This window comes from Delphinapterus leucas, chromosome 4 (assembly GCF_059928025.1).
Source record: "Delphinapterus leucas isolate spDelLeu-1000000601 "Yukka" chromosome 4, BTC_Dleu_Yukka2, whole genome shotgun sequence".
NCBI classification, from domain to species: domain Eukaryota; kingdom Metazoa; phylum Chordata; class Mammalia; order Artiodactyla; family Monodontidae; genus Delphinapterus; species Delphinapterus leucas.
Genome location: NC_143132.1, coordinates 134,965,343 through 134,985,652, shown reverse-complemented (window position 1 = coordinate 134,985,652; position 20,310 = coordinate 134,965,343). Strand labels below are relative to the sequence as shown.

The window sequence follows — 20,310 nt, the reverse complement described above, 5'->3', positions numbered from 1 at the left end:
AGGAGACAGGCCCTGTGAGGGGTGTGGAGGCTCTGTGGGCAGCATCACAGCGGCCCGGGCCAGGGGTCCTCACCACTCAGGGCAGGATCCGGGCCCACCCAGGTGGGGCCGCTCTCCTCATTCCTTTTAACCCCAGGACCACAGGCCTCGCAGGGAGTAGGCAGGGAGTAGATGTGTGACTCCCAGTCCACTGCTTCTCGTCCCTGCCCTGGCGACCCCTGGAGGGCCAGAGAAACACTGCAGACCCAGCCGCGTGGAGGGTCCTGCTGCCCAGCACAGCCAGGAGGGGGCACCTTCCCGTTGCCTCTTGGTCTGCCCCTCTCCAGGCCTTCCATGCCACTCCCACGCCGTTTCCAGATCCCGTCCTGCCCCCTGAAGCCCACTCTCCCTGCTGTTTCTGTCTGTGTGATGAGGTAGCAGGTGAGGTGGCTGGAGGAGGTGCCAAACTCAGTGGTGCTGCAGCTGGGTGCTGCCTGCCCTTGGCCTCTGCCAGGAGCCGTGACGGGCCACCTCTTTCTGAGCAGTGGGAGGCTGGCCTGGCATCATCATCCCACAGCCACGGCCTCTCCCTTTGAAAAACCTCTTTCTGCTGTTGTTCCCGCCCCCCGAGGGTGAGTGGGGACCGCAGAAGGGGGGCCACAACAGAGCAGCCCCTGAGTCTTGGACGGCTCTCTGTGGGCCCTGAAATGCCGGTCACCGGTGGCCCCGCTCCCTGCCCAAGGCAGCTCCCCTCCTGCACTCTCCCTTGGAGGCCTGAGAGCCTCACAGTTGCCACCGGAGCAGATGACGGCCTCTGCTTGGGCCTGGGGCCTGGCACGTCGTGCGGGCCCTCACCTGTCTCGGAGAGAGTCGTTGTCGTAGTAGATGCAGGCCCCTCGCCTTCCAGAGCACTGCGCGCCCCAGCGGATGCAGGAGTAGTCGATGGTGAGGCCGTAGAGGGCTGGAGACGGCAGCCAGGCTGGCGTCAGTGGGAAGAGAGTTCAGAGAGCTCAGGTCACGTGGAGCTGCCAGGAGAGGCACCCGGCAGGGTGGGGAGCGAGCCCTCTAGCACCCCTGCACGGCTCACGGGCATGAGCACGGCTCTGCCCCACCCTGGGAACCACAGTGACTTTGGAAAGCAGAAGAGCTTTCCATGAAGCCTGAATTATTCTTTCACCAGAGGCTTAGAAGAGAAAAGGGGCCTGAGCCATCCTTCCAGGGCAGAGTGAGTCGCAGATGTCACCGTGGGCCTGCTCAGACAGATACCATAGTTCCCACACTTGGGATTGCTAGGCTCCACTGGGTGGCAGGAGGCTCTCAAGGACACCAACTCCTCGGGTCCTCACAGCAGCCCGGAGGTGGGTGGGTGTCCTCATTTTAACGGGGAGGAAGGTGGGCTTGGCTGGCTCACCTTTGCATAGGCAAGCGGGGTTAGGGCTAGACTTTGCACCCTAGTTTTTGGAGGTTCAGATCCCACATTCTTCCACTACACGAAGCTGCCCTGCTGGTTTAGACAACACCCCCAGCAGACCCCCAATACCCTGGCTGCTCAGAACCTCCCAGGCCCCCTGAACTTCCCCACAGCTGAGTGGCGAGAACTGGTCCAGCAGGGGCCATGCCCTACGGCTGCTGAATACTCGGATGAGCCCCACATCCTTAGCTACAGCTCCAGGCAGTCACTGGACCGGGGAAGGGCTTGGCTGGATCCACACCTGGGCCAGGCCACCCCATTCTCAGAACCACTCTGAACAGCCTCTCAGACTCTGTTTTGGGCCCTGTGGGAAGCTGCTTCTGGAGGAAAGAAAAAGGCAATCTTCTGCTTCTGGCTCTGCCCAGAGGTGGGAACCTTCAAGAACCAGCCTCTCTATTCAGACCTGCTGGCTCCCAAATCTCCAGGTGAACAGGGGATGGAAACTGGACACAAGGACTGACCTTCCTGAATGCTGTTCCCTAAATAGAGATAAAGTCCAGAAAAATTTTAAGCCAAGTCCCAGTGGGTAATTTGAAACTTGCCAAGTCCTTTTTTCTACCCAGGGTGGAATTGCCTTCTCAGGTGATGAATGGATCCCTCCAGCCTGGGTTTTCTATCTGTGGTGGCCACACTGAGTTATCTGAGCTCAAATGACAAAACAAAGGCAGCAGGTGCTTTGAGCCTCAGGAGAGGGGCTGTTTTCACGGTGGCTGGAAGAAGAAGGGCAGGGCTCTCCAGAGCCCATCCTGGCTGCTGTTGGGCTGGGCAGAATGTAAGGTTTCCTTCCCAGTGGAGGTTTCAGAGCAAGTTATAAATGATAAGTTATAAATGGAAAGGCACTGTGGTGACGACCATACCTCTGCCACCAGGACAGGATAGATTCCAGTGTCCTGTGTCCTTTGTGCTTGTAATATAGGCCAGAGGAGCAGAGTCTGAAGGGGGGTTTCTGAGGCGAGAGGAGCAAGTGGCCAGAGACCGAGAAATCCCACTGACAAAACTGATTCACTCCTCATCACCCCACACCTCCCCCAGATTTGGTCGGAGAGGGCCTCCTGCTCAGCAGGCCCAGGAGAGACATCACCCACACACCCCAGTGTGATCATGGAAGCTGCTACGGGGTGAAGTGCAGATCAGACTCCCAGATAATAATGCACCATGAGCTCTGCAGGATTTTCAGCGTTTAAGGTCAGAAAGTGCACCCTGATCACAGATGAAGTCCCTCCACTGCAGTCACCGTATTCCCGCTGCAGTGCATGCCCCCCGGTCCTCAATAAATCTGTCATTTTATCTGGTCCCTTTACTTAGTGTGAATCCGTCCTGGAATCAGTCCCTTTACTTAGTGTACCTTCACTGCAAGGGTCTCCATATTAGTGCCCTGTGTTTATCTAGTGCTTGGAGGTGTCCAGAAGGGACAGTCCAGCGTGAGCAGTCTGGGAAAGGACCTGCAGGGCAAGCTGGGTGTTCCCTGATGCCTGCAGGCAGCTCGTCCTCCTGTAGCCAGTCCTGATTGCTGTGCACAGTTCCCTTCCTCCTGGGTTCTGGGCTGCTTGAGAGCAGGCAGGGTTGGTCGGCAGAGGGCCCCACTTTGCTAAATAGAGGTAGGAGGAGTGTATTTTGTCAAATGGAAAGGAAGCCAGGGCTGGGCTCCGCTGCCGCTGCCGTTCTGACTGGGACAGGAGCACGAGGTTTTGTTCCTACAGCGAATTCTTGGAGAGAGATGAAGAAATACTTGCCTTCAATGTTCTATTAGGCATTCTCAGCTGCGTCCACTTTTCCTTTTTCTTACATACTTTCATTTGGTGTTAATGCCATAGATGGAATCTTTCCTAACCTCGAGTGATGGGGAAACCGCCCATATGGGATTGGGCATTTACTGTTGTGTTGATTGTGTACAGCTTCTCTTTACGACAGAGATGAGACGGGGCTTTCCCCGTCCCCACCCTGCACCCCACAGCTCTCTGATTCCCCGTCATCTGGGGCCACGAGGAGGGGGGCATCTCTGACACTTACCCAGCAGACGCATCAGCAAGAACTGTACTCCGATGGCAAATGACTTTTCCTCCTGGTTCACCACGCTGAAAAGGCACACAGGAAATCAGCAGTGGGCGGACTCAGGGCTGTGCCTTCCCCCCACCGGGGCAGCCACAGCCTCAGGGCGCGTCGGAACCTGCCCTCACGTGGCCTGGCTGGGTTCCCCGGGGCCCCGAGCTCCCGTTGCTCCTCTCAATGGTTCTCAAAGCATGATCACTGGACCAGCAGCGTCAGTATCCCCTGGGAACTTATTTGCAAGGCAGATTCTCAGGCCTCGCCTCAGAAGAAGAGTCAGACACTCTGGGGATGGGGCCCAGCGATCTGTGTTGGAAGAAGCCCTCCAAGAGATTCTGTGCACACTCAGGTTTGAGAACCACTGGTCTCTGTGATTTTCTGGGCTGCCCAGAGCCCCCTCCAAGAAGCAAAGGGCAGAGCGTCTGGGAGCGGAGAGGATACTGAAGGCTGTGTTTATGGCCGCAGGTCTGAACAGCTCCTGTGGTGTTTATAGCAATAGAAGACAGCCCTGATACTAAGTATAATTAGGGCCCCTGGGCTGTCGGCTCCTGTGTGCAACTAAAAGAATCCTCTACTCTGGGCCGGCTTCGTGGGCATGCGACCTGTGTGGCCTCACAGGGCCCCACCCTCAGAAAGGTCCCGTGTTTGCTTTAGTGCTCTGCTGTGGCTGGCTTGAAATTCTTAATAATTTTCAAACCAGGAGCCTTGCATTTCCATTTTGCACTGGGTCCTGAAAGTTATGCAGCCAGTCGTGCTCCCACCCTTCTTCTCTAAAGAGGAGAAAAGTGCTTGGCTGAGGAAGGAGGTTCAGAGAGAGAGAAGGCAGGCTGTCTGGAGGAGGTACCACCAGGCCCTGTCATCCCGGCTGGGCGTGGAGCAGAGCGAGGACACGCCCTTCCACGAGGTGGGGGGCCAGGGGCGGGCCAGCTGGGGCACCAGGCTCCCCTGTGCCCTGAGTACACACACTCCTGAGCGGGAGCTGGCTGGGGGAAAGCATTCGGGGGCTGAGGGGCCAGCAAGGGAGGGAACTCAGAAGTAATCCCCAGGTCTCTGCACACGTTTTGTTTTACCTCCATAGTTCTGCTAGCAAACTGGAAAGGGACCTTCTTTCAGCTTCTCAGAATACCCACTGGGGTGAAGCAGCGGGGAAGCACCCACTGGGATCCCCCAAGTGGGAAGTGCCTCAAATCTCAAATCTCATGGACACTCCCTTAATTGCCCATAGATGCCTTCAGTGGTCCAATCCATAGTAGAAGCTTCTGTGTCTTGGTCCTTATCCCTGGGCAGACTCCTCTGGATTCTCAGCTAAATGGGACTTGGGAACCCCAGTTTGGCTTCTGATAGAGATTTTGAGTTCCTTGTACTCTCTGTCTCTTCAGCCCCGAATTAACGCTGGCTCTCTGACCTCTCTTTCCTGATACATTTTCGGCAAACCTTCACTCCCAGCCTGTATTTCCATGCCTGGCTGGAGGCCACGACTGATACAAATAAGGTTTGGGTAACCTACAATGCCATCGTTAAGCCTCCCCTTCTCCATACTACACAGCATCCATTCTTTCATCTTTCCCAGTGGGATTTATCTTTAAATCATTTTGGGATACTGGGGCCTCTTCTCCAATTTCACTCCAGCCCCTGACCAGAGATTTTCTAGAAAAGCCCACTCTGTGGTTGAAATGGTGCTTTGCCTCCACTACTTCCCCATCCCTGGGGCTTGACAGCCCTCTGGGAGGTGATCTAACAGGGATGCCCTTCTCTGCTGCTCAGGGACTTCCTTATCCTATTCCCTCTCTTCGTCATGGCCACCCGCACACCTTTCTCAGGATCACTGGGTCCACCATGGTCCATCTGACTTGGGGTGCAAGAAGGGAAGCCCACTCAGGGGCCTTGGGTGAAAGCACGGGTACTTGGAATGCACGGATGGGGAGCAGTGGAGGAGAGGGTGGTGCTCAGAGGCAAGGTGCTCCCAGCGTCCCTACACAGTCTTGCGGAGTATGCTAAGAATGCAAGATCCTGACTGTTCGCTTCGTGGGCCATTTCCCAGGGTTGTGGCTGCAACGAGCATCCTTGAGGCATGAGGTAAAATCTTCTAGACCAGCAGCAGGCTTGGTCTATATAAGCAGTGGCTCTCCTAAGCTCAGTGTTCCTTAGCTGTGACCTACACCCACTGCAGGCGAAACATACACCTGAGCCCCTCCACGTCACCCAGTAGGACTTGGGGGGCATGGATAAATGATGCAGCATGAGGTTCACACTGCTTGCTGTGCTGTGAGCAGCAAAGTCCTTTGGCTTTGACCCGGGAGTCTCCCGGCCTCTGCCAGCATCCTTGTGCAACAGTAACAGAAACAGGAGCTTGGTAGTTTGCAAGCTAACTTGTAAATAAGGTAAAATCCCAGACCCTTCCTCATCTCCTAGTCTTCTGGGGAAACTAGGTCATTGCCACCTAGCTGGCTGATAATAGTAATAGCAATAACAATAATTTGGTTAATAGTGATAATTAACCAATATGCAGAGCACCTTGTATTTACAAAGCAATTTACCATATAACCCTGACACCAATCCTTCGAGGTCAATATCATTAACCCCCTTTCATCCACGAGGAAACTGAGACTCGGTGAGGTGGGCAACACCCAAGGACTTTCAGCCAGTACACGGCAGAAGTGGGCCTTTGACCCTGGCCCTGGGCTTCCAGATCCTGTGCTTTTCCCTCTCTGCTTGCCAGACGGATGAGGACACGAGGGAGGCAGACAGGGGGTGAATTATGCCCACTTGGTTGAAACCTTATTTTCTCCTTCGCCGAGGGTGAGGTGAAGGGAGGTCATTCCCTGTCCACACCTCAGGGGCACCTCAGTGCTGTTGTAACAGGATACCTCTGTCCTCCCCTCCCACCTGGCCAGCCCCTCCCTTCTGACCTGGCTCCTAGCACACTGCGCTTTTCTCATTTCCATCCTTTCCGTGGCCCTCATTCTGTCTCTGGAACCTTCCTCATTTTCCTTCCCCGATTTTATGTATCCAACTGAATTCTCCTCCACCCTCTCAGTTCTTTTAGGACTTGAAGATAAATGAATCTACAGGTGTGCAATCAGGCAGCCTGGCTTGGTCACGTGGCTCAGCCGTCAGGCTCTGCCCTCCCTGTGCGGGATGGAGGCACAGGGACCCCGTGAGACACAGAGTGAGGCTGCAGCGAGGGACTCCCAACAAGCCCGGCATAGAAGCCCCCGCCACTGGCGCACCAGCATTATCTCCCTGTATCACCCCAAGAACGTCCAAGGACACTGAGGGGCACGAAAGGCAGGAGAGCTGACAAGGGGGCAGCTGGGCACGAAGTGAGGGAAGCGTGGGGAAGGAGAGGCACACTCACCGCAGCACCATCATGTAGAGAGGGTTGTGGGAGATGCAGGCTATGAGCGCCACAAAGGAGATGAGGAAGATGGCCGGGAGCAGGAAGTGGGCGCAGGGGATGGGGCACGGGCCCGTCTTTGCTGAAGCGGATCCTCCTTTCACGCAGCTGCAGTTCGAGTAGGTCTTGGAAGGAGAGGGAGGGGAACGGGGGAAACCTGCTGTCATTATTTCGATTCCACATACTTTTAAATGCCTGCTCCAGCTCTCGCTCCTCTGCCCTCCCTGGGGAGCTGGTGATGCTGGATGCAGAGGTTGGACGGGAGACCAGGTGGGGGTTTCAGGTGCCCCATGGATCCTGCCTCTGACCACTATTTGGGCAACAGAAACCATCTTTACCAAAACCAGTTGTCCAGCGTGGGCTGGGCTCTTCCCGCAGTTACACCCGCATCGGGATATGTAGGATTCCACTGCCAGGCACGGCCCATCCAGTGGGGACCGGGGCCTGGGAGGGCCCTCCTCTGGAGCAGCAGTGGTTTTGTGGGTTGCTGTTTTTGCTCTTTGTGTGTTTACTTCAGGGATGTTAAAGGAGGATAAAAATAGGAGGAGATAGCAGTGGGAACCCAGAGGAATCTACTGTACTTTCTGCCTGAGAGGAATTCTTCCTGTCTGCAAAGGTCTCTGTCTCAAGTCTGCAAATCCATACGGCTCAACACTGTTGTATAGCTCTCCTTGGTGGCCACTGCCTGTCAGGTGGCCTTCACCTTTTCTCTCACATTGTCTGATAGACCAGCCTATGGTCCAATTACTGTAAGTGTCAAAGCAGTTATAGGGGCAAGATTAGAACTAATGAACTGGTATGCTTCCTTCTACCAGGCATTGGAACTATGTACCCTTTTTACTTTGGCTGCTAGGAAGCTCATAGTTAAGTTATATACAGTGTTGCTGCTACCTCCCTCAGTCTGGATTTTTTTAAACATAGATACTTTTCCTTATAATTTGCTATTTTTTCTTGATATTATGCTAATGGATTTTGGTCTTGATGTGCTTGTGCTGTTACTGGAAACCTGTCAAGATTATTTCTGGAAATAGATGTCAGAGGTAAGTAAATAAAGATAAGAAAACCACAGAAGCCACCACAGGCTCCTCCAACTAGAAGGCAACTGAGAGAGCATCTTGTCCAAGTTCTTTGTCCTCCTGCTGCCTGAGAACCACGCTCCTCTGTCCGCAGAGCTGGCTGTGGAAGCAGCCTTGTCCTGTCCTCTCAGGGGAGGATGGTAAATGGGTGTAGCCTTGCCTGTGCCCTCCACACAGGCTTAAAGGAATAAGATGCATCCTCTCCTTAGGGCATCCTCAGGGGAACTGCACAGACTTCCCAGTGCTCTTAGGAAAAAGAACATCCAAATCCTAACCTGACCCCTGCCTGCTCCCTGGCCGAGCTGGGTATGACACTTCTCCTCACTCCCTGGCAGCCCTGGCCTTCTCTCTTTTCTCCTGTGCCAGCTCATTCATGCCCTGGGGCCTTGCAGCTGCGTTCATTCTGTTCCTTTCACTCCCAGGTCTTCATAGTGTTTTCTTCTTCTGGTGGTTCAGTTCTCATGTCACCTCCTCAGGGAGGCCCCCAGGCATTCTCTGTCCCATTAAGTCTCTTCATGGCATGGGTTACTTTCTAAAACTCCCTTGTGCATTTATTTGGTAGAATACAAACTCATGAGGGCAGGGACCTGGGCTGATGGGTTCCCCCCTGAATACTTAGCACCCGTGGCTGTGTCTGGTGTTTACTAAGTATTTGCTGAATAACCGCACAAACGACTGGACTTGGTTTGCTGCTGTCTGGTCCTGGGAGGCTGGGAGCCGTAGTGCTCTGAGGGCTGGCCAGGACCTCACCAAGTTAGCCTGGTGAGTGTGGGCTACCTGAGTGGGAGGCTGTGGCCGGGAGATACCTGGCCTTGCACGGACATGCCCCAGGCTGAGGCAGCACCCTGAGTTCTAGTCTCAGATCTGCTCCTAAATAGCTTCAGACTTCAAGCCAGTTGTGTGGCCATAGGTGAGTGTCGAGAGGGATTGAACCCAATGACCTCTATCACCACTTCTGGCTCTAAGCTTCCAGGTCCACATCACAGACGCCCTCTGCCCTCGATTTATCTGGGCCAGTCCATGTGGCCTTGCAACACTGCCAGGACACAGACAGGCCCATCAGGATCCTTCAGGGTGAGACTGGCAGTCCTCAGCTGAAGGAATGCTCTGGCTTGTTTCTGCTCTGAGCATTGTTAGGCCTCAGGAATGTGAATTTGTTGGACATCGGCCAATCTTTAATTGACTTTAGGCTGTAGACATCTGGTCATGACCCTAGGGAAGGGGAGGTGGAGAGAGGGTGGGTGTGGCCCAGAGGCCAGGATGCTGGGAATGAGTGGGGTGGAGCCCTGCCCATCCCGAGTGGAGGAGCAAGCTGCAGGGGCACACACTCGGCAGTGGCCCGGGGCCCCTCCGGCCCTTACCGGTTGCTTGGAGACTATAGAGCTGACGTTGATTTCACTGCAGCCAGCATGGCAAGGGGAGAGGTACTCAACCCCATCGTCTCCACAGACCGGGTGGAAGATGGAATCTGGGCACGAGCAGTCCCTGCGGCAGGCGGGAGGCTGTGGATGTATAGAACTTGATGTGCTGCCAGCAAAACAGGAAATGGGAATCAAACAAAGCAAGACCAAAGGAAAACCTCTCCACTCCAGCCCAGCGTGAGTTCCCCGCCTGGTTAGTGTGCCTGTGCGTCTCTGTTTGTCTTGGGCCAGTGCCACCCAGGGATCTGAATTATGTCTATTGGAGCCAACAGTGAATTTGGCCAGTGTTCATGGCACCTCTACTTCTTCTGCTAGTAGGATCCCAAACTACTAGTCGTTGGAAATGCTTGGTTGGCAAATCCCCCACTTCGGAAGGGGTCGAGACAGCCAACCAGTCAGGACTCTGATGAGAGAGATGGCAGATGCTATGGGAGAGTCACAGGCAATAGTTTCCCTTCCCTTCTCTTTCATCTGAGCTCGGGCTGAGGCCCCTTGAGGCAATCCAGGGTCTAGATGGCTCCCGTCTCTGGGTCTATGTAGCCATCACCCAGGTTACTCCATTCCCCTGAGCTTCAACCAAGGGATTTCACTGGCTGATCTCACCAATCTTACCATATCTGATATTCCTGATCTTCTTAGGGGAGGGTCGGGATTGGGGCCGATAAACCACAGTTCAGAGCTTTGCTAAAATAATTATACTAATCCTAGTTAATGGGCATCTCTCATGCTCCAGGCACTGTGCCCGAGGGCTTTTCATGCGTGCCAGCCATCGCAGTATTAGTGGTGCTCCTTTTGTGGATGAGGAACCTGAAGATTAGATAAGTTAAGTAACTTTCCCCAACCAGTAAAGAACAGTGCCAGAACTAGGACCTGGTCTGATGACAAAGCCCCGTGCTAAACTCCCAGTGAAAGCCTTCTTGGTCTCTCTCAATCCACAGCCAGAAGACCAGGACAAACCAGGGGGTGGGGGGGTCCCATCCTGAGTGACACTCCCTTCCCTCATACCCACCAGAGACAGGAGAGTTTCTTTCAAAGAGAAAGAGAAAACACCAAGGCTGAAAAGTATGGCATCTCCAAGTATTGCAACCTCACCGGGCAAAATCTTAAAGAAGAGCTGTTGAAAGGTGGCTCCCAGGAAAAAAGTAACGGCTCCTTGCTCAGCACACTCCCTCATGGGCCTCAAAGCCCTTCCTGTACACATGAAGCCAGACTTAGAACTTAAAACCATGTTGCTTTATGCAAACCGACAGGTATACTTTACCTGCCCTCTTCCTCACCTGCCCTAATTTTTCAAGTCTGCCATCACCTTCCTTGTTCTTTCTCAGATCTTTGCAGGTCTCCGTCTCTCATCTTTCTTTGACAGCTCAATAAGACTCTGTAATTTTAGCCGGTACAGAGTGGATGCTAAAGGTAGCTATTTCCTGGTTCCTGAGGCTCACAGCACTACAGATTCATCCTGAAACCAAACTAATTAGTTTTTGGTGCTGCTTAAAAAACCGAACCCTAACCCTGATTGCTGGTGCCCCACTAGGACCCTCTGATTTCTTCTCATAATTGAGCACACTATTCAAGATCTGATTTTCTCAGTTGCCACATAAGAGATTAGATCAGCAAGGGAAAAGGAGAGAGGACAGTTGAAGAAGCAGAAAGGAAGACGTGTGGCAGCCACAGACAGGCTCTGGCCCCAGCCTCATTCCCACTACCTGCGGGGGTTGACCTCTGCCACGACTGGGGTGGAGCAGCCCATGAAGAACAGAGGGGCACAGAGGATCATGGAGATGGTGATGATGGTGGCAGCCACGCGGGGAATGGTTTGCAGAGAGAAAACAAAACGCTTCATGAGGATTCCTCCAAACAGCATCCCCAAGGCCGCAGCAGGGAGGTTCACAGCACCTACAGACGGAGAGAAGCTGGTCTGGGTGCACAGGCCTCGCAGTGTGTGTGGGCCGCACACTGAGCTGGACCACAGAGAAGGGGGCATGGCTTCCTGAAGCGACATTCAATATGATTAATTGCAATAGTAATAAACGACATTAATTGAGCATTTACTGCAGAGTTATCTTGACATGGCAGACTGCCCTGCCTGTGCCAAGAATAAAGAAAGAAGTGGGGCCCTTGCAGCCAGAGGGATGTGGGTTGAATGTGCACTTATTAAGCGCCTTTCATTACCTGGCCCGTCCTTGAACTATGATCACATGGGGTTAGCAAGGCACTGGTGGCGCTCCCTGCCTGATGTGCTAGTCAGAGGCCAAAGGCTAGAGGCGTGAAGTCACAGCCAAGAGCCACACAGGAGGCCAGGGGTCACGCCCTGACCACCTTGCCACTTCCACATGGTCAAGCTCACCTGTGAATTGGGCCCCATAATTCCCTTGGGTACTTGGTGGGACCACATCAGTGCTTCTCACCCTCAGCTGCAAAAAACACCGATGCTGGATGCTGGACATTCTGCTTTCATTGATCGAGGGTGGGGCCTGGGCGTCCGTATGTCTTAAAGCTCTCCAGGGGAGCCTAAAGTGCAGCGGGGATGGAGAATCACTGGGCCCCATACTCCTTATCCAGGTGAATGTCTTCAAGTCATTGGAGAAGAAGGAAAAAACCCAGAGGCATCTTGCCCAGCCCCCAGTTCAATCCTCTCTCTTTCCTTTGTCGCCTCTGATGATGTCAGGGCCTTTGGGAGGCAGTCAGGCTTTCAGCCCCTCTGACAGGGTGGAAGTCATCCCCCAGCCTCCACCCACTCCTGTCTGGAATGATAGGGGCCTAAGAAATCTGCCAACCTGGAAGAATGCCAACCTAGACTGCCAACCTGGAAGAATGTCCTTAAAATTCTTTCTCTCGGGCAAGAACCCTCTGGCTCCTGCCTGTGTCCGGTCTGGGGGCTCCTAGCCCTGGGGGGGTGGCGGGAGGGCCCAGCTGCGGCAGCACCCAGGGGACTCACCGATGAGGAAGTTGGCATAGGCCGCGGAGGCGCCGTACTGCTTCTCCAGGAACTTGTTGAGGAAGGTGGAGAGGCCGGCAATGACGGAGGAGAAGGTGCACTGGGCCAGGACCACCAGCATGAAGAGTGGGCTCATCAGGAGGCTCAGGAAGATGCGGGGGAACCCTGCCAACAGGCTGCCATCAGGGCCGGGCCTCCGGGCAGCGGTCACAGGGTCCGCGACACCGGCCACTGCCCTTCCTCCCCCCGGCCCCCCTCCAGGCAGCTCCTCTCTCTTCCTCAGGGCAGAATCCAGGCCCTGAGCTGTTCAGTGGCCTGTTGGGGGCACACAGCCACTCGGACTCCACTCAACATGCTCATGGGCTGAATGAAAGGAGGACAGGCCTGGAAGAAGTCAGGCGGAGGGTGATTGTACATGATGGCCGCATCCATGGGAAGGGAGGGGAGAGGAGAACGTGGGCCAGGCGGTGTGGGTGGGGCTACCTCTGTCTGAGTTTGGGTCTCCTGCTATCTGCACAGCAGCAGTCACCAGGGCCCCTGGCAGAGCCCCTCGTGAGGGGTTGGCCAATTTTAGACCACCTGCTTTTAGTGCCCCTCACCACACCTACCACCACTTGGGCTGGGCTACCCCGGACCGCCCCCACCCCAAGCCAGCCCTCCCAGGGCTGCCGGGTCACTCAGTTACGTTTAATGAAATCCACCAGGGAGCTTCTTGACTTGGCCTCTTCCATCTTCCTTGCCTCATCCGCTATGGTAGGAGTCCTCTGAAGGCAGCGAAGGGGGTGAGGGTTAATGACCCAGGTTCCCTGCAGCCACCTTCCCTGGGCCCTTGATCCTCTGGTCTTAGTGGCTCAGGGCTGGGCAGTGGTCAGCCACCCCGAGTGTGCGTGGGAGGGCGTCCAAAGCCATCATCATCTGTGTGTCGGCGAGCCCGTGCTTGGCCCCCGACCAGGACGCATCCATGCCAGGGCCTCCCAAGATATTATTTCATACCATCTAACAGCTGGCTGATGCCAAAAGGCATCTGAGTGGATCTCACCCCTCGTCTGTCTGTCATGGCTACACTTCTTTCCTGTCCTCGGATTCCAGGGGCTGTGGGCTTCTGGGACGCTCTGGTCTAGAATGACCTCTGTTTTCCAGCTCTCTCTTTCAGTCTCCTCTATGGAGTCGCTTCTTTCTTCTGGGCCCAAACTTGGGTCCTGTTCAAGGCTCTGACCTGGCTCTCGGCCTGCACTTTCTGTGCAGACCTCCTCATTGAACTCGCCTTCCACTTCTGAACTTGTTAGCTGCAGCCTGAGGCCCCCAGCTCTGGACCACCACACAGACGCAAGGCCCCTGAGCTCTGACACCATTAGGATCCCCCAGGGACTCATCAGCAGGCCTAGGAGCTCCCATTCATCTAGTGCTTTCTCCACGGTGGGCACCACACCCAGCGCTCTGCGTGCAACCTCCCATTCCTCACAACCTCCTCCCAAGATAGGGACTCTATCTCCAGTATTTTAAAGCGGAGGAGACTTAGGAGCAAGGAAACTTGCCTAGGATCCCTCAGCTAGTTGACAAGTAGCAGAGCTGGATTCAGATTTGCCTTCCCCCAAAACCACCCCGATGTGCTGCCAACCTCTGAAATTCTTCCTCAAGACAAGCGGAGGCCCCTCCACCCTCGCCCCTCCTCCAAGCTGGGCCTAGATCTCACACACCTCATTGCCAGACGTCCAGCTCTGCCTCTGGCTCTGAACCTCAGCACAAATTTTTGCCCCTCTCAGCTCACTGCTGAGTCCTTCTCGGCACCCCCTCCGAGGACATCTACCCCTGCCCTTGCCTCATCTGTCCGGCAGCCATGGCCTTGGTCCTCAGCTGCATCCCCCATCTCTACACTGGCCTCATCAGATCTCCAGCCTTCATTCCTTCCCAACTCGCCAACCTCAACCTTGACCCAGCTGCCATGTTGTCACCTGAGTGGGCACCAGTCACTCAGAATTTCATGGGATCAGAACAAGTTTTAGACCCTTCAGTCTAAGGTCAAGGCCCCCACCCAGACTTCTCCCCACTGTTTTCCATTCTCATCCTTCCCTGATTTCTTTCCCCAACAGATATGACTGGAAGATGCAGGGCAGGGCAGTCGGCTCAAAGTATGCTCCACTCACAGCCCACCCTCACGCTCTGCAGCGCTAGGAATCCCCTTCTTACTCAGTCCTTTAGGATTAGACACGACCGGCCCTATCACATGCAAAAGTCAACTGCTCCAGGTCACATATGCAGCTTTTATTGGCTCTTAATTCTTTATCCCACTTTAGATGAACTCAGTGTTTCCCCAAACTACATTCCCTGGAGCCCTCCTAATCTCTGAGATGCTAACACGGTAAGGGAACACTGATGAGATACCATCTTTTGGAAATTCACAAGCACTCTCACCTCCCAAAGTCTCTCAGAAGTCCTGTATCATGAAACTTGTTTAGATTTCACCCAGAATTTACTTAACCTGCTGCAGCTTCTCAGCTCTGTTTATTTTCTACCTCTACCTACTTTTATGAAACTCTCATAATAGGTAGAATTGTGGGTTCTCAGAAGCTTACCTCCATTCCTCTGGGCATTGCTCGAGGAAAGAAAAAAAAGGGGAAAGAGGTAACAACCAGGCAGGCTGAGGAAATGAGCAGACCCAGCCACCAGGCTCCTATCCATCGGGGGTCTCCGGGGCTCAAGTTAACTGCAGCTGAAGAGAAAACAAAGGACACAAGTGTTTGTTGGATGAATGCATGATGTCACCTTACTGATCGGGGGAACTTTCTTCCCATGATGCAGAAGAGGTAAGCTGTGAGCTAGCATCTTCATCCAGTCGGCGTTCTCTCTCCAGGCCACTCTGGTCTTCTCAGAGAACGGAGGCCACTGGGAGGATCAGTGAGGTTAACTCCGGCCTGCAAGCGCCATTTCATTGGTCAATTTTCAAACCCATGCATGTATTCTTGGTTTCCAAACCTGCACTCTTAATCACTGGATGCTACTGCCTCCCAGCTTTATTGATCCCTAAGAAAGGAGGCCTCATAATCCTTAGATGCTCAAAAAAACAACCACCAACAGAGTAGGCTACCAGGCCTCTGAAGGAGATGCTTTCTTCTTTGTAGTCTCCCATCCACGTCTAAGGGTCTGCCACTGTGTTTCTCTCTGTAAAGAAACTACATGGGCATGGAAGGAGGGAGAAGATAGCAGAACAGCCCTCAGCCCAACACTGTCCTGGGCACTGTCCCTGGTGGCCTGGGAGCTCAGTTGTTAGTCTCTTTGGGCAAGGAAGAGCCAGGACCCAACTCAGGAAGTGCCAGTGAAGGGCAAAGATGGCTTGACCCTGAGCAGACAGCTCTGTTAGCTTTGCCCTTTCATTTGAAGTACAGGTGGATGACCCTGAGCAGATGACCTTGTGGTCAGACAGTTCCAGGGACAGGAGTCTATGGGCTCTGGCAGCATGACTGGGTTAAAGCCTGCCCACATTCTTTGTGAGACAGGCAGGTTCTGATCTGGGTGCTGGGCACTGGGGGGTGGGGGTGGGGTGTTATTCCTGAAGGTCTGGCTTGGACCTGCCTTCCAGCCACATCTGGCCTGTGGGAACTTACGTATCACCCACACACGCCCCATGCATTGCCCCCCTTGGCTCTGCCCGGATGGTTTCCTCCACTGGGAAGGCCTCTCCCATCACCACCTGTGTAATTCCACCCACATGGGATGCAGACCTCACCTCCCTGGGAGGCCCTCCCTCATCACCTCATCAAGTACTTTGTCTGTCCCTCTGTTACACTGCCAGCCTTCCCTGCCTTGTGGGAGGCTGGGGTGTGTAAGGCAACCTCACAATAACCATATGCCCTTGCAGGGTCCATCCTGGGGTCGGCTCCCTGAACGGTTAACTCAGTACGTGTGCTCCTGTCTATGGACTGTACTTTCTCATCCTAAGATACACAGTGGCTTCATCCAGATCACTTTTTAAAGAGCTCACTCCTGTCAACCTCAATGTATATCAGGCATGTTCTAAACACTGCAACATCTCTATTTCCCTATCATTAGCCCCTTTTTACAGATGAGGAAACTGAGGCACAGAAAGGATGAAGGTACTTGCCCAAGATCACTCAGCCAGTAGAGGAGGTGGAACCAGGATTAGACACAGGCTCTCTACTACCTGTGCCCACATGGTTAAACACGATGTTACACCCCTCTGGATGGGAGTCATAATCCATGTGTGTACTCTATGTAGTGCTTCTTCTTTTCCCAAAAGAGCTCTTACCAATATTTTTTCAAGCAATCAAAACCATCTTAGAATCATAGAGCTCTTTCTAATACCACCACCAAGACAGGCAGCTGTGGTGGCAACACCTGAGGCCCTGCCCTAGGTCTCAAGGTTTCCCGCTGCAGAAAGTGTGCTTTCTTAGGGCATAAAGTGTGTTTTCTTCAGCAGCGCATCCCCCTTGCCCACCCCCACCCGCTGGAGAGAGGAGGCCCACCTGTCCGCTGACTACAGGAGGGAGGGAGGGAGTGGGTGGCGAGGGGGCCGTGAGCATTTAAAGTTCAAGCTTCATCCTTGTCCTGACCGGCTGGGGGTTGTGGTCCTGGCACACACTCACCTGTGTCCACTCTGCCGTAGTCCACAAAGATCTGTAGCATGACCGAGCCCAGCAGGTACCCGAAAGCCGGTCCGAATACAGAGATGGCAAATAAGATGGCTGGAAAGGGGAGGAGGAAAGGAGGCTGAGAGGGATTGAGAGGGTGGCAGCCTCGGGCTCTTTCCCTTGCTGAGGGCTTCCTGAGACATCACCCCATCTGTCCCCTGGCCCTGACAGGTCCACACCTGTGGCATTTACTACAGACACTCAAGATCCTGAGATGTGCGGAACCAAAGTTGTTTCTCCTCCAGCCAGATGCCAGAGAGATCCGCTTGCTGGGACAGAAGCGACCTCCTCGGCATTTACAGATGCTGGCCCAGGTGCATGTTGGTGGGCAAATCTCCTTGCAGGTACAGTGTGGCAGTGGCAGCCCTGGGGGAGCTTGTGGGCCACAGAGCCTGTGGGTGTGGTCTGTCTGGTCTGGGCCATGGGCCCTGAGGATGCTCAGTGTGGCTTGTTCTAAGGGAAGGACTTGGTCAGTCAGATGGTCATGTGCTATCTGCTTTGCATATGCTTCTTTGAGGCCAAACTTCTCCCTAAGTGGATGGCTCAGAGAACATGTGTGCCCAGCCTGTGCCCAGACGTGACAGACGCAGTAGCTACTGCTGGTCAAGGAGCTGCCCGGTGCCTGCCCTGGGACCAAGGGCTCACATACATCGCCTCAGGTACTCCCACGTCCCCAGTGCACAGAGACTGTGGGCCCCATCCTGCTGGTGAGGAGCTGGGGCCTGGGCTGGGACTCAAACCAGGTGTGTCAGATCCCCAGACCTCTGCACGCATTGGCTGGGCCACGTCAGGACCCGCCCCCATCCCGCAGCCCTCTTCAAGCCCGACTCACAGATGTACAGGGGCGAGTTGTTGGGCTCCGAGAAGTCGTCCACATAGGAGATCCCGAACGGCTGGATGGGCACCGTGCCGATGCCTGCCAGCAGCTGGGCCACCACCATCAGACCCCACATGCTGCTGGTCTCCTTCCGGGAGTCCTGGGTGCTGCTGTGGCACCTGCTGGGGGGCAGGCCCTGCCAGTGTTTCTGACAGAGCTCAGTCTGGAGGCGGCTGCTGTTCCCTGCAATGAGACAGAGGGCGCCCGTCACCCCCACCCTGGAGTCCTGGCCGCATCAGCTGGCTTCCAGACCCGGACTTTCTCTCAGGCCTTCTGGGAGCGGAGGGGAGAGGGTGGGCTCCCTGCCCTGAGGCGGCGCAGCCCTTGTCGGGTGTGAGAGCCATCCTCGTCTCCCGGGGATCCATTCCTTCTCCTCTCTGGGTACAGGTGGGGGGTTGGGCATGGAGGGATCAGTACCTTCCTCCCTGGGAAAGAGGGAGCCAAGGTCAACACCCAGGCTTGTCGGCCTTCAGCGTCCCTGTGCGCAGCCTCAGGCTCGGGCCCCCAAGGTGTGGTTCACTTTAGCAGGACAGAGGTCATTCTGTCCCACAGAAGATGGTGTCACCCCCAGCCTGGGATGCTCACCGGGGGTCATGACCCCCAGAGCCCTCACTCCTAGATGAACCCGGCATTGGGTCACGCTAAAGAGCCCTGTTGTCAAAGGCATTGAACGTGCTTACCCAACCTGGCAGCTCCCAAGGATCAAGAACCTGGGAAGCTGAAGGGACTTTGAGACCCTCTGGTTTAAATCCTCCTGTTACAGATGGGGGGCGAGGCTGCACCCACAGGAGCTAGGCTGCACCTTCTGTGAGGGCCCCAGAGGCCGCAGTGTGGCCTGTGGGCACCAGTGCCTATGGCTTTGGGGACCTGGGCAGGCTGCACTGCCCCTCCCATGCCACTGTTTCCCATTTGGCTCACACTAAACAAAGAGCACTGTCAGCTCTCCGAGGCCTTGACGGCTCCTGAGGGCTCCTTTCCGTGAGATACCTTCTTTTCCAGCCTTGTAGAAGCCAATGGAAACTGCTAACATCACTGATCCCTCTCCTTGGAGTCCCGTTTCACTCTCATTTGTGGCCCTCCCAGAGGTGGCAGAGCTCTGAGCTGGGTGGGCCTCAGAGTCCCACAGAGAGGAAAAGTGAGGGCCGTGGACGGGATATGTCCATCACACTAGACTCTGCCCAGTGCTGTTGAGTTCAGGGCTACCCTGGACGGTGGGGCTGGGGAGGGATCTGCCCTCCTATCGTCCCCTAACCTCCCGCAGACACACATGCTTGTCCAGCCTGGCCCCAGCATCTCCTGTCCTCTATACTAGTGCCTGTGTAGGACATGTTTAAAAACCACTGGCCTAGGGGGCTCCCCCATCGATCAGGGGGCCCCTTGGCAAAGGGGGCCAAGACGCCTGTCTGGTTGAGGTCATCCAGACCTGACACCAGCCGTGTGCAGGGGAGCTGTGTGCACCCAGGCCAACGGCCAGCCCCAGACGTTTGGGAGTGTCCCTCTGTACCTTCACCCTCCCACTCCACACCCGCTGTCCCACCTTTCAATTCAGGGTTTGGATAGAGAGTGGTCTAACCACATGGGTAAATAGGAGGCGCCTCTTAGAATTAGAGTGGGGAGGTAGCCTTACTGACATGCAAAGACAGCTGTAACATCTTGTAGAGTCAAAAAATAACTAGTAGGGCTTCCCTGGTGGCACAGTGGTAGAGAGTCCGCCTGCCGATGCAGGGGACGTGGGTTCGTGCCCCGGTCTGGGAAGATCCCACATGCCGCGGAGCGGCTGGGCCCGTGAGCCATGGCCGCTGAACCTGCGCGTCTGGAGCCTGTGCTCCGCGACGGGAGAGGCCACAACAGTGAGAGGCCCGCGTACCGCAAAACAAACAAACAAACAAAAACTAGTAGTTTAGAGAAGAATATGATCCCTAATTTATAAAATGTATGCGGCCTAATGGAATATACAGAGAAAAACTCTGGAAGACCATGGTTCTCTCAGGGTGATGGGATTGTGATGATCTTTGTGTGTGTGTGTGCTTGCCTCAGTGTACTTTCTAATTTTTCTATAATGAACACAAGATACTTTTGAAATAAAGCAACAGTGAAAGCTTTTAAATTAAAAATATTTTTTTCATAAAAATATAGAGCCAAAATGTAACAATGTCTCTCTCACTTCTTATTTCTTTGTTCCACAGCCATTGCCCTGGGCCTGCAGAAGTCAGGCCCATCACACTAGGGCTGAGTTTCTCTGCCCGCCCCACCTTCCCTGACGCCTCTCCTTGCTTGTGTATCGGGGCTTTCTCTGACTTACACGCTTTACTGTAGAGATCCAAGTTCCAGCGCCAGAATTTTTAAGTTTCTATTTACTGCACAGGCAGACACTGCCAAGGCTGTGACGTACATTTTGTCCTGTTCACAGGGGTTATTGGCCCACATAAGTGGCTGATCTGGGGCAGAGCTGGTATTTGAAC

The 20,310-nt window shown here is 54.6% G+C and overlaps 1 protein-coding gene across 2 annotated transcripts in view; it reads right to left on the bottom strand.

The window, feature by feature from the left end:
- The window catches only part of SLCO2A1 (solute carrier organic anion transporter family member 2A1), an 81,521-nt gene that overhangs the window by 6,498 nt on the left and 54,713 nt on the right, over positions 1–20,310 (bottom strand). For both annotated transcript variants that reach the window (XM_022582528.2, XM_089911128.1), the window contains 10 exons: positions 17,804–18,031; positions 16,927–17,025; positions 14,899–15,035; positions 13,011–13,089; positions 12,326–12,490; positions 11,094–11,283; positions 9,331–9,496; positions 6,855–7,018; positions 3,461–3,525; positions 835–958 (listed from right to left, as the gene is read on the bottom strand). In XM_022582528.2, coding sequence (XP_022438236.1) covers positions 835–958; positions 3,461–3,525; positions 6,855–7,018; positions 9,331–9,496; positions 11,094–11,283; positions 12,326–12,490; positions 13,011–13,089; positions 14,899–15,035; positions 16,927–17,025; positions 17,804–18,031 — 1,417 coding nt within the window. The remainder of the gene's footprint in view (positions 1–834; positions 959–3,460; positions 3,526–6,854; positions 7,019–9,330; positions 9,497–11,093; positions 11,284–12,325; positions 12,491–13,010; positions 13,090–14,898; positions 15,036–16,926; positions 17,026–17,803; positions 18,032–20,310) is intronic.